The 12,341-nt window shown below is 44.2% G+C and overlaps 1 protein-coding gene across 1 annotated transcript in view; it reads right to left on the bottom strand.

Moving 5' to 3' along the window:
• Positions 1-12,341, bottom strand: part of rapgef2b (Rap guanine nucleotide exchange factor 2b) — a 94,069-nt gene that overhangs the window by 17,195 nt on the left and 64,533 nt on the right. Inside the window, 2 exon segments of the mRNA XM_031866949.1 lie at positions 823-1,000; positions 5,240-5,371. Coding sequence (XP_031722809.1) covers positions 823-1,000; positions 5,240-5,371 — 310 coding nt within the window.

Below are 12,341 nucleotides of genomic sequence, written 5' to 3'. Positions count from 1 at the left end.
ATTTCGGCGAATGGCTTTAATATTGGGTGTATATGACTGGGTGTGTCAGGAAATGCTATACACATATAATCCAGGGTGCAAGACATTCTGCAGCACCCTTCACTGAGGTCCAAAGTGGGAAAATACCCCCCCCCCCCCCCCCCCCCCTTCTACCAACCAGCCTTCTCCCCTCCTCCTGGCTGGCCAGCAGCAGTCTGGCGGTTCTGGCTGACCTGTGCTTGGCATGGCAACAGCGTCGTGTGTGAAGCTGCAGAAGCACTGAAAGTTTAATGTGCAGGGAGAGGTGAGGCGAGAGGATGTGCTGAAGTGACCTAGAAAAGCCTGCCGGCAGAGGGAGGGGTGTACCGCGGGCGGCGGGGGAGGGGTGGCTGGCACTCACTCTCTACATCCAGTGCATCATCCTCCCCCAGCCCACATCTGTAGCTAAGCTCTGAGAGTGTGTACTCGTACTTTTTTTGCCTATCATTATCATTGGAGTTGAGTCATAGCTTTAAGGGATATGATACTGCAAACCTGATGTGGCTTTTGGGAATTACTTGAAAGCCGACATTAATTGTGACCGATTCAAGTAAGAAAGGAAGGCGTGGCTTTTATACCGCACTGAATTCATCTAGAACTGGGACAAGGAGTACTGTCCCAGCCGGGAACAACACTGCTTGTGCTTGTTATGGATATCTTTGAAAAACACACCCTTCTCCAAACTCTGAGGATTGCACAGAAAATATAGATATTTTTAAAGTAAACACTGCGCTGCAATATCACTATTCGCAAGCTGCACGGAGAAACAAACGCTGTTTGACACGGTTTGTTGTAGGGGCTCACCTATGTCATCATCGGTTCTGTCCATGGGGTCCTTCTCCAGGCAGTCCCGCACGATGTCCCGGCTCATGAGGGGGTCGGACGCTCGCTCGATGTCCTCCTCATCGTCGTCCTCCTCGGAGTCGACGGCGGTCTCTGGCAAGCCGCTCAGGTCCATGTCACCTGGTTCGTTTTCTGTGGCCTGCAAAGAGGAAACAGATGAAGAGATGAGTCAGTTACCTGCGATTAAAGCTCAACAAGGTGTGTGTGTGGGGGGGGGGGTTTGGTTTCTCCATCCAACACCAGAAGCTGGAGAACTACAGCACAAAACGTCAAAGTTCAGATCTGCAGCCAAGTCTTTGAGCGAGACTCTGCACCACCTACCTGAATGCTCATTACAAACAATTCTTTAGATTGTCAGCTAGATGCCTGAAAAGCGGATAAAATTATGGCAGCTGCTGACCAAGCCAGCCAGGGTGAAGAATCAGCATACTAAGGATACAGAGGCGCACACACACACTGCTGAAATCATTTTACAGTACAAACATCAGCTGGGACACATTTCCAACCAAAAGCGAAATAGAACAAGAGCCTCTGTGAAACCGTTGTGCAGATCTGACACTTTTAATGAAATGGATTAGAAGTATTCAGTATCGTATGAGTAAGAAAGGCGTCAACAACACTGCACACCAAACACTCTGCTGTGCATAGTAACAAGCTAATTAACTCCCAACTTTCCTCTCCCCCTCAGCAAACTCCACCGCCTGCCTCGAAGCCAGATCCTGTTCTTTGAAAGCATAAGATGAAATATGTGCGGAGATGAGGAAAATTAAGCGAGATGGGGAGCGAAAGTAATGCAATTACTTGTGCAGGAGCGAGTTCCTCTGCCTTCGTCAAAGGAAACATTTCTATAGATGACAGAAGGGCCATATTGCCTGGTTCACGCTCACACAACATGAAACCCTCGCTCGGAATAAACCAAAGCAGTGTGGAAAAAAAAAAAAAAGGAATCCAAAGCATCACCCTGCTACATCACCAGTGTGAAAAACAACCCTTCTTACCGCAACCTGGTGCTCAGCCTCGAGCTTCTTAATGGAAAGAGAAGAAAAGGTTGCCTTCGCAAACTGTCCACAAAATCCCAGAGCCAGACGCATCTTCACCTCCCAGACTGTCAGTCTGCTTTAAATTTTTCACAAAGCTCAGAGTCCCCGTGCCCAGGTCTCTCACAGAAACCCTATGTCCTTTCCCCTCAAACGCCATGTGCAAAGGGCTCATCAATGATGTATGCCAGTGTCTGAGTGGCCATTTGGGGCGTCACAGGCGCACATGCCCTGGTGGGCGGGGTCGAGGATCTGGTTGTACGAGTGAGGCCTTCACAGATCGAGTGAGGAGCAGTATACAATACAACCGCTGCAGTATATGTTCTCTCAAAACATAACAAATCAATAACATGAGTCAGTGCACTAAAATAACTCTGGTGGTAAAAGTGGCTGTGAAAAACACCGTCTTTACAGAGCACAATAGGGAAGGACTTCTTACATACATTTGAACAGTATTCCCTGAGCACTCTTTGTCCTGAAACCTCAGACAGTTGCATATTCATTGCCCATTTTCTACAGATGGACAGAGGACACGCTAGACAGGTTCACCGCACTTTTTATCTGCAGCAAACAGAATAAATCAGCAGAAGAGAAGTGAGGATGCATATTCCTTTGTAGATGCCACAGTGACTTCATTCTATTTCACACTTAGACACGTCACATGGACATAACCTGTTAAAACCAGAGAGCCAGCACGCTGCATTTAAATACAGGTTGCCGGTGTGCCTTTGTCTATGTGCAAAGGCTCGTTTCCGTGTCATCCATGCATCAAACATCCATTAATGTGAAGTAAGCATTACAAGTCAGCGGGGCAAGTCAGGTGTTGTTAATATTTCATCAGGGCTATTCTTGGATCAATGCTTTCAAAGTCCTTCTGAAGAACCAATGTCATGATTTATTCAGACACAAAACAGTGCGCCATGTTGCCGGTGACGTGAGAATGATGTGGAAGCCGTGGTTAAACTGTTCGATGCTTCTCATCAACAAGCTGTGGCCCTTTAATGGTAAAATCTACCCCCATATTTCTTTGTACCATCAACTCCCTGTGGTCTCAGGTGTAAAGAACCAGGCCTCCCCTGACCCATTTATTCAGAAAACACCACCAGTGAAGACCACAAACATGGGCCGTGATCTACTACCACATTATTCATTCTGTAACCTGCAGGGTGCAACGTACGCCAACAAAGTAATCGTGCATGAAACAAACAGTTTGGGGAGTCATGTCAGGTACCTTCGAGCAATAAAGCTGTAATCCTTTACATCATCTTCAATGCTTGTAGATTTTAATCTTGTGAGCAGAGTGGTCTAAAAGTCTAAAAAGAGCAGAAGCAGTTCAACTCTGAAGACTGGCTGATAAAAGTAAGAGACAAACTATCTCCTTTAGTTAAGTTCTGCTACTAGCAGAAGCCCCAAGCAGCCTTTAGATCAATCAGAGAGGTTAGGAGACGATTAAGTAAAATACAATTACAATATTTCTTTTTCTTCTTCAGTCCCTAAAACGTGTTCAAAAACATATTTTCTTAATTTGAAGTAATCACAACCTAAAGACATATTTATGCAACCAGTGAAAAGCAGTCACAAGTAGAAACAAGCTGCATGGTTGTAGTTGATCAGAAGCTGTTGGAGCTTTCTCCTGGTAAGTTAACTATAGTTGAATAAAGCCAAAACTGATATCTTTTAACTGCTTGTTCGGTTCAACAGTCCAAACACCCAAAATATTCAATTCGCTTACGTGAAAGAGAAAGAAAAACAGCAAATGCTTGGGCATTTTTGATCACCAAAAGGACAAAATAAGTTATTCAGTTACGTGGGACTGTGGAGGAAAGTGTGCAGACAAAAGAGCTCCCGTACTAAACATCCGAAAGGTAAAACAGAAGTAGCACACATGCAAGTAGATCACCACCAGAGAGCTGAGCAGAGAAGTTTGATCACATGTGACATGAGAGAACGATTTAACGTGTCCGAGTATACATGTGTATATGTAGTGCTTAGAGACATAGCAGCTGTTGCTACAGATAGATTAAAAGATGTTAGAGTTCCAGCAGAGGATTGAGAGCCCGAAGAAAGAAGAAGAGACAGGACAGTGTGTTTCAGAGAGGGAGAGACAGAGCCAGCAGATGGCTGTGAGAGCACGATCACAGACAGGAGAGCCTGTTCAACCTGCTCCAGCCAGACACAGCATGGCCAAACACACACACACGCATCTTTACGGTAACACACGCTCACACAGGGCTAACGCGCAACTACAAATCTGCATTCAAACAATATGATCTAATGCCTCTTGTGTGCGCGCGCACACACACACACACACACACACACACACACACAAGCCAAGAAGAGGTCCAAACAACACAAATTGATTCTGACTGATGCCCCCTGAGCGCAGTCACAAGCCCACTTACAAACACACAAATAGGCTCACAGCAGGTGACGGTACAGGGAGCCAATAGGGTGGGTGCTGTGTTAAGAGGATTAGTTGCTGGGTTTGGGGCCCGTCCACAGTCACAAGATTCTGTGTGCGTGTTCTTTTTCAGCTGAATCTTGTTGTATTTACCGTGGGGGGGGGGGGGGGGGGTTAAAGTCGCTGGAGGATATTTAAATTTCCTTTCGTCAGTGTTACTTATTTAGTCGCACTCTGATGAATAAAAAAAGATCCGAGTCTACAGTTGCTCTCTGTAATATTGTAGCTCGTAAAGCTCCTTATCACACGAGGTTGTACGTTACGGCTCCCTGGGAGTTCTGTACTCGTGCTTTGAGGTGATGAGAGGCGGAGCTGGAGTCAGGATGTAGGCTGGCCCACCTGCTCGCAGCCACCCGCCCGCCTGCTCGTCTCCCGTTGAGCAGGGACAGTGTCCTATTAGTGTCTCACGGCCACTCTGTCTGCCAAGCGCTTACATTCACTCCCAAACGTTCTTGTACTGCTTAATGAGAGCAACCCGCGGCCCCGGAGGTGGATTTGTCATTTCACCAAGGAGGGTCTCACTGACTCAATATGAGCTGGGCTTCAGTTCTCTTGCTTAATTTATCTGCACAAATTAGGTTAGAAACATTAACTGACAGTTTTCAATGTACGATAGACTAGTTAACATGTCGTGTTACTTTAAACTAGAAAGTAAGCTTTCAAAAACACATCCTAGCGGAAGAACGACGACCCAAGCTAGACCGCGTAAGGTTTAACCTCGCATGACCGACCTCACGACCCCGTTCACAGTTAGATAGATAGTTAACTTTATTAATCCCGCAAGGGGATATTTCACGTCCAGCTCACAAACTACCACACCTACTGAACTATCCGGGGGAGTCCAAACTGGGGATCCAGCGCCAACGGGTGGCGTCCTTACCTGATAAATGTCTGACAGGCTGCTGCTTCCAGAGTCGCTGGTGATACTACATCCTGAGTGGCTGGAGGAGACGTGGGTCACCTGTGGGTGCAAGCCGTCGGCCAGGTGAAGTCTGCTGAAGTCTGCGGGGAGCTGCACGTACACACACACACACACACACACACACACACAACATACACACAGATGGTCAGTATCAGCCAGCTCCGCCCGCCACCATTGGTCACTCGCGCTAACACTCATGCTGGCTGCCAGCCAAGTGGCGACACACTTAACGGCTTGCTGTCCTTCAGGTTGATTGAAGATGTCGTGTAAAGGCTTCTCCACTTGGAAGTTACTGCATTTCTTTCTTTTCCTTTTGTTTGTTTCCTATTTTATCATTTCAAAGTGGACGCACGAGTCGTTTCCATGAAATGAACAGTGGCTGTTGTAGGAAAACATTTTGCATGCGACTTATGTGCAGAATACAAATGATCGCCCACGTTAATGTTAATTGGAAAGTAGCCTAAAACACTCTTCTCTTCATGAATACTACGAGGCTTATCTTTGTCTTTATTCCACAACTGTGATTATACAACGTTAACAGAACAAAACATATTAATTAGTCCCACTGCAAGAGCTCCACTTTACACATAATTTATTATCAAAGCAAAGAGAAAAAGGGAGATGTTAATTAAATCATCCGCCTCCATAGAATCAGTCAAAAACATTTATTGAGTTTAACGCACACTATAGTATAATTGTACAAAAAAGTCCTCACCCTCCTATGTGTCAGTTTAAGAGCACATTGTCCAAGTGAGACAGTTCAACTGACTGCATCTGAGAAGTGCTATAACACTTATGCAGCTGCTGATATCAGCAGTTAGACGTTAGCTGCGCTGGAACTTCTTTATTTTAGCAGAGTTAACCAATAAAAAGTGCTGCATAGATGAAGGAAATACCCTCATTAAAGCACGCAACTCGCATAACCTAAATGAACACCAGCCAGTGATATGGGGGGGGGGGGGAGAAAACCCCTCCGAGTTATTCATAGTGTGTAAAGTAACAGAAAGAAACGCTGTAATTAACCATATTGTAAATGAGCTAACCCACTTCTCTATGGAGATGACCCTGAAATGTAAAATACACGAGGAACGCCCTGCTGACGGTTGAAGACGCGGATGATTAAAACAAACACAGCGGCAGTGTTTGTGGTGTATTTGAAGAGCATGCTGTGCTGTATCTATACGAGGCTATTAGAGCTGTTTTCTGACATTTTATAAACAAAACAATCATCAATAAACTGAGAAAATAATCAGCGCGTTGATCAATCACTACTGTACTTTGCATCAACGCTTTGCTTTCAATGGTATCTACAGTTGGAAAACTGATATTGAATCTCTCATTGGGTACAGTAAATCTCTTTAACTAGCTATCTAAAGTCCTTTACATATTAACATGACGTTGATTTATAAACTGTAAATATATTAGTTTACATAATATATAAAATGTCAGTTTGAATAACATTTTAAATGTGCACAATATATAGTGTTTTCAATGAAACCCATCATATCGGACTAGAGAGCTACAGGGTCAAATATGAATTTAATCAAACTGCGTGAACTGGTTCATGGAGTCTATAGATAAATATTTCATAACCAAATGTTTTATTTACCAACATCTATCTGATACTCAGCAGGGAGACTGCTCCGAGCCGCTTTAAACTCCACTTCTGGCTGCGGCAGATCATCAATATTAATCTTTTACACCTAAAATTCAAATAAGCTATATAAGCTAGGTTGCTTCATGTGACATCAGAGCTACATCTAAACATCTACAGAGAGAGAGAGTTTAACAGTGTTTTTACATGCTGGATGATTTCAGATGTTGATAGTAAACAAGATTTGGGATTTTATTTATGAGTTTTAAATGTTTCTTCTTGACCGTAAAAACTTTTAACTCAGCATTCATGAAAGGCCAGACTATGAACTTACATGTCAACTTTGCTCCAGTAAATCCTGACTGTGGGTGTGACACTGGACAGACGGTGCAGGCACTAGCCAGGCTTTTAGCTCTTCTTCTCTGATGTGCAAAAGGTAAAATGGTCTCCGAGGAACAGCCTGGGAGTCATCTGCCTGAAAATGCACTTTTGGGCTGTAAACAACAACACTGCCTGGGATAGTTTTTGGGAAATCTGCCTCAATGGCAGCAACACTATGAGGCCTCACTTGGAGGACAAATGGAAGAGATTGGACAGAAATGCGTATCGGGAGGTTCATTTGCAAGTAAATGGGTTTGAGCCGTCATCTGCTCTTGAACGTACTCTGAGAAAACGTCACCGCTTCTGAAGCACTCACCGGTTAATTAGTTTTCGAAACGTGAGGAAAGTGACAGAATTATCACTGTGGAATATTGGAAACTAGTTTTCGACTAAAGGGCTTCTCAATATTCATGATCTGCTCTGTGAGACAGAGACACACTAAAAATTGAAGAGCTTGGTGGTGTTGTGGCACTGAATTGATTAAGCAGAAGGTGTGGCAAGATGTTTGGAGACCTTTCTGAGCTGTTTGTGAGAGTAAAATGAGAAAATAAGACGTATCCATCCACAAGGCGCCTTTATGTGTCATGTGACAAGAGACAGAGCCAGACAGTGCAGCTCCTGTGGCACTGAGGTGTGATTCGACTACACTGTCAAAGATTGCCATCACGTTTAATTATCTGGCTGGTCAGTCAGTCACAACCCCCCCCCCCCCAGGCTAATATTTTCCTTCTCCTCGTCTGGTCGACTTAACTCGCAACGCCTCCAGCTGACTTCCACGTTGTTATTATTACTGGCTGGGCATTATTGTGTGGTGTGACGAATCCCTTTGTCTGTTTGTCTGTTTTTTTCATTCTTGGGTTTGGTGACAATTACAAAAATATAGACCATCACCACCCTTATCGTTTAAGAATATCGAAGAATAGTCTTTAAAAGAAAGAAATACTGGAGATAAAAACACTACTGCCCTATAGGAATCAAAGAAAAACTAAATTCCTAAATTATTAACATTTTCTTAACAGTTTTGTTGCGCATTCAATGAATGGAAATTAATTAAATATTCTCAATATTGAGAGTACAGGACCGGTCATGTGGAGTTTGTCGATATGGCCTTCTAACCAGCCACTGGAGTGGTTTATATGTCAATAATAATAATAATATACCCACTGGTTTCCACAACCAGCTAGAAAAGTCCCACCCCCTCCCAACAAGCCCCCCCATAAACTACAAGCCCCGCCCCCAGGACAGAGGGAGAGATAAAGGGAAGGCAGGACAGCAGGATAAAGGGAGCAGATAATAAACACTTAATCCATTCTCTCCACTCATTTAGGTCATCTGTCTGTCGGCCAATAAGCCAGCGTCCATTCAGTCTACAAGCATGTGGTCCATTGACCACTTCGGCCCAATGGCATGCAAGAGACTGGGCCAAGATGGATGCCAGCACAACAATACTGACACACGTCCTCATTACGCTTTTACAATCAGTAGCACGGCAAACAGCAATACATGCACAGTGCGTCGTTAACCCCGATCGATCTGCAGAGTGTGTACGGACACGCTATTATTTAAATCCAACAGTGATCTGCTCACGCAATCAGCCACAGCATGAAATCGTGATTATTCTCCTACCTTAACTCGGCCTCTCTCTGCACTCCTTTGCTCGGAATTCAGTGCCCTCTCGCGAACAAATGAAGTGAGCTCTGCAAAACCACGAGCCGAAAATACGTACAATCAGCTGTCACAGGAGGATTAAGCATCGCTCTAATGCTCGACCCACAACACTCAGCTCTGCCTACATGTGAGCAGATGTGGCGCTCCTTAAATTAAACTGTAGACCTAATGACCTAGATTGCTGGGTGGAAGCGCTGGCCGGCTCTCAATCTCTTTAGCGCCTTTACATGCTGGGGGTGAATCTGTGCCACTACACCAGGTGTCCAGTATTGTGGTTGGCCAGGTTCAGAAATACAGCCCCTGTATGCTGCGCAAAGCATTAAGTGGTCTCAAAAAACACCCTCATATTTCTTATGAAAGGAGCTAAATTGAAGTTGTTGGTTTAATGGGCTTAAATTATGGAGCAAAAACACAACAACATGATTTTTCTTTCTGACTTCAAGCAGCTAAAAAGGCGCCTGAAGCGGCACTGCTTTCAACATTTCACATGTGGTTTTAACTTTGTCTACTTGTTAAAAAATGGAGAGCTGCCAATGTTTTGAAGGCTAAAGGACAGCATGCACATCCCAGAGTTTCCCCTGACCACTTCTCGCTTTCCTGAGCCTCGCGGATCAAGAGATTAAAACCCTTTCGGCGGGGTGTCCGATTAAATGGGCCCGATATGTTCTCTGGGCTTTCCCCTCCCTAGTTACAGCTCCACCAGTCAGCACCACACGAGACAGCGTTAAGACAAGGGGTGAAGACCACCTACAACGAGGAATACAGTCCAGTCCACTATATTGCTATTACAGTCATTATTGTTCCAGGTGTCAATTATTGTAAAAAGTAGGCTTCTCCTGCCTAACGAATGTTGGTGGATGTGCAACAAATCTCCAAAACTATGTTTGTTTACACAGTTTTCATATTACTGCCAGTTGTTAACAAGGTTATAAGGACTATGGGTGACAAAATGTCAAGTAAATTAAAAAAAACGCATCATTATCCAGGCCCAGCAAGCCTAAACCATATGGGCCCCATGTCTTTAGCACATAGGTATTATTTCAATGAACTGTTCGAAGATAAGGAGACAGCATTCATGGTCAAGTAATCACCAAAAGATAAAACCATAAACATCCATAAAAAAAAGTCATAAATCAACATGAATTATACCATGACGGTGTGAGTCAATGTGTGCCTTGTTGCAGTAAAGATAAAATGCAGCTATGAGAGTGGAAATCACAGGTCTCCAGAGGAAAGACAAGCAAACAGGGAATTACACATAGAGTGGCAGCCAATGGTCATGAAGCTACGATGGTGATGTCATTACTGTAATAAGATCTGGTGGCTGTTATTGACTCTACCCATGCTGGGTTTCCTGTTGGGCTAAATTAATATTTACACTAGCCTCCATCTATATGCTGAGAACATAAGAAAACTAAAATGTAATGAAGGAGGAGGAGCTAAAGTGAGAAAAGGTAAACAATCTAGAGATCTTCCCAAAGAATGAACACAACACATGTTTACTCCTTTCTACACTGACTTCAGACGACGTAGCCAAACTTACACAAGGAAGACAATCATAAAACAAGCCAAACTCATGTTTCTCTATGTTTCATCTAATTGCCATTTGTGTTAACTTGCTGGCATGTCTGCTTGGTATTTCTAACTTGAGGTGTGTACGTATGCGTTGGGCTTTCATCATGTTTTGGCTGTTGAAACTATTCCATCCTGCCAATAACAATTGCTGAATTAGAATGACATGCCAATTGACAGAACTTGCCATTCCTTGTTAAAAGTCGTAACTTCAAAACAAACATTTTAAGGGTATTTTAAGTGCACAGAGAGAAGCTACTATACTCACTTGGCCGAGTGCTTTTGTTAGATTCCCGGAAAACCAGTCAATTCAATGTTGAAAGATCTATTTCAATGTGGGTATTACTCAAATGGCACAGCACATCATGAAGACTATAGATTATTACAGTCATACTATACCAAAATACTGAGAGTGCTCATATCAAGGTATATCCGGCATCAACATACAATGGGGCACTAAATCACAGAGTTGGAGGAGGGTTGGCTTTGGCTACATATGGCACATAAAACACATCATAGAGGTTATAAAATACATTGCATTGTTTTGTACAAATAAAAATAAAAGAGAAAGAGAGAGAGAGATATTCTTGGTGTCATGTACGGTTCCCCTGCTGCACAAACTATGAGGAAGGAGGATGAGATATGTCATCAACAATGACACGTCCATGACTATTAGAGCAATATTAAGGTGAATTTTTTTCTTCCTCGGCATCCGAGCTCTGCGATCCAGGAACCGTCTGTCAGTTTGATTTACAGCCCTGCCTCTGTGTGTCTATGCATGTGTGTGTGGCCCCGACATGCGAGTGATGCCAGCGGCGCTGACAGCCGATCTATCCGTCTACCGTTCAAGTGCAGATCAGCTCAGGCCTCCGAGTGTCTGCTGGAGCTGCCGGCTGCTTCCAGCACCACGGACAGCACCACCAGCTGCAGCGCTAAATGAACCAGGAGGGTCAAACTAGTACTTCAGCTGGTGAGGCAAACAAATAAATAAATAACACTTAGGCTACTACGCCCCAAAATATCAAGTGTATTCTTCTAATCACGTTCTGCTTTGAAGTATCTCTTTTTTAGCATCGCCTATGATAACGTTACCAGGGTTTAAGCAGCTCCTATGAGGTTAAGAGGTGGGGTAACTGGATTTAGGGCAGCTTCCTCTCTGCACACATGACATCACCTCGCATCAAACCACTCGGATTTATTTCTTCTTCTTCTTCTTCTCCTCTCCAATGCAAAAGACACCCGGCGTGATTCATTTTATGGGCACATCTTAGGGACCTACAATCAAATATTGTCATGTCAGTGCGTCGTAAAACATAACGAGGGCAGAGACGTCGGTCGTTAAACACGCGCGCGCGCGCACACACACACACACACACACACACACACACACACACACACACACGTGGATGTGTGTGCGCCTCAAACCAAAGAAAAAGAAATATCACTATATCTGTACAGGCATCAATAAGTCTATAATGTGTATTTAAATGATTATTAGCGACATATTGACCTGGAAGTTTCACTTCCTATGAACTATTTTATAACCCGTTATTTTACGAGAACGGTCCAGGCCTATAAGATCAACATGGTCCTTAAAATTCAGGGCGCGTGTGTCTGCGCGCGTGAGTGACAGCAAGCACATGGCGGCCGTTTCTCGTACAACACACTGACACACATCGGAGGCTCGACACGGCAACGATCAGCCTTCATGGTGAGCCCGGTTTCTTCTCGTGGAGGCTCGATAGAAATCCGATGCACACCCATTATATGGCCGGTAATCATATCTAGCGGGTCATATGAGAGAGAGAGAGAGAGAGAGAGAGAGAGAGAGAGAGAGAGAGAGAG

Source organism: Anarrhichthys ocellatus, unplaced genomic scaffold, assembly GCF_004355925.1.
Source record: "Anarrhichthys ocellatus isolate YVR2014 unplaced genomic scaffold, GSC_Weel_1.0 scaffold37, whole genome shotgun sequence".
Classification (NCBI taxonomy): domain Eukaryota; kingdom Metazoa; phylum Chordata; class Actinopteri; order Perciformes; family Anarhichadidae; genus Anarrhichthys; species Anarrhichthys ocellatus.
Note: the sequence above shows the minus strand (reverse complement) of the source record. Positions and strands in the feature narration are given on the sequence as shown.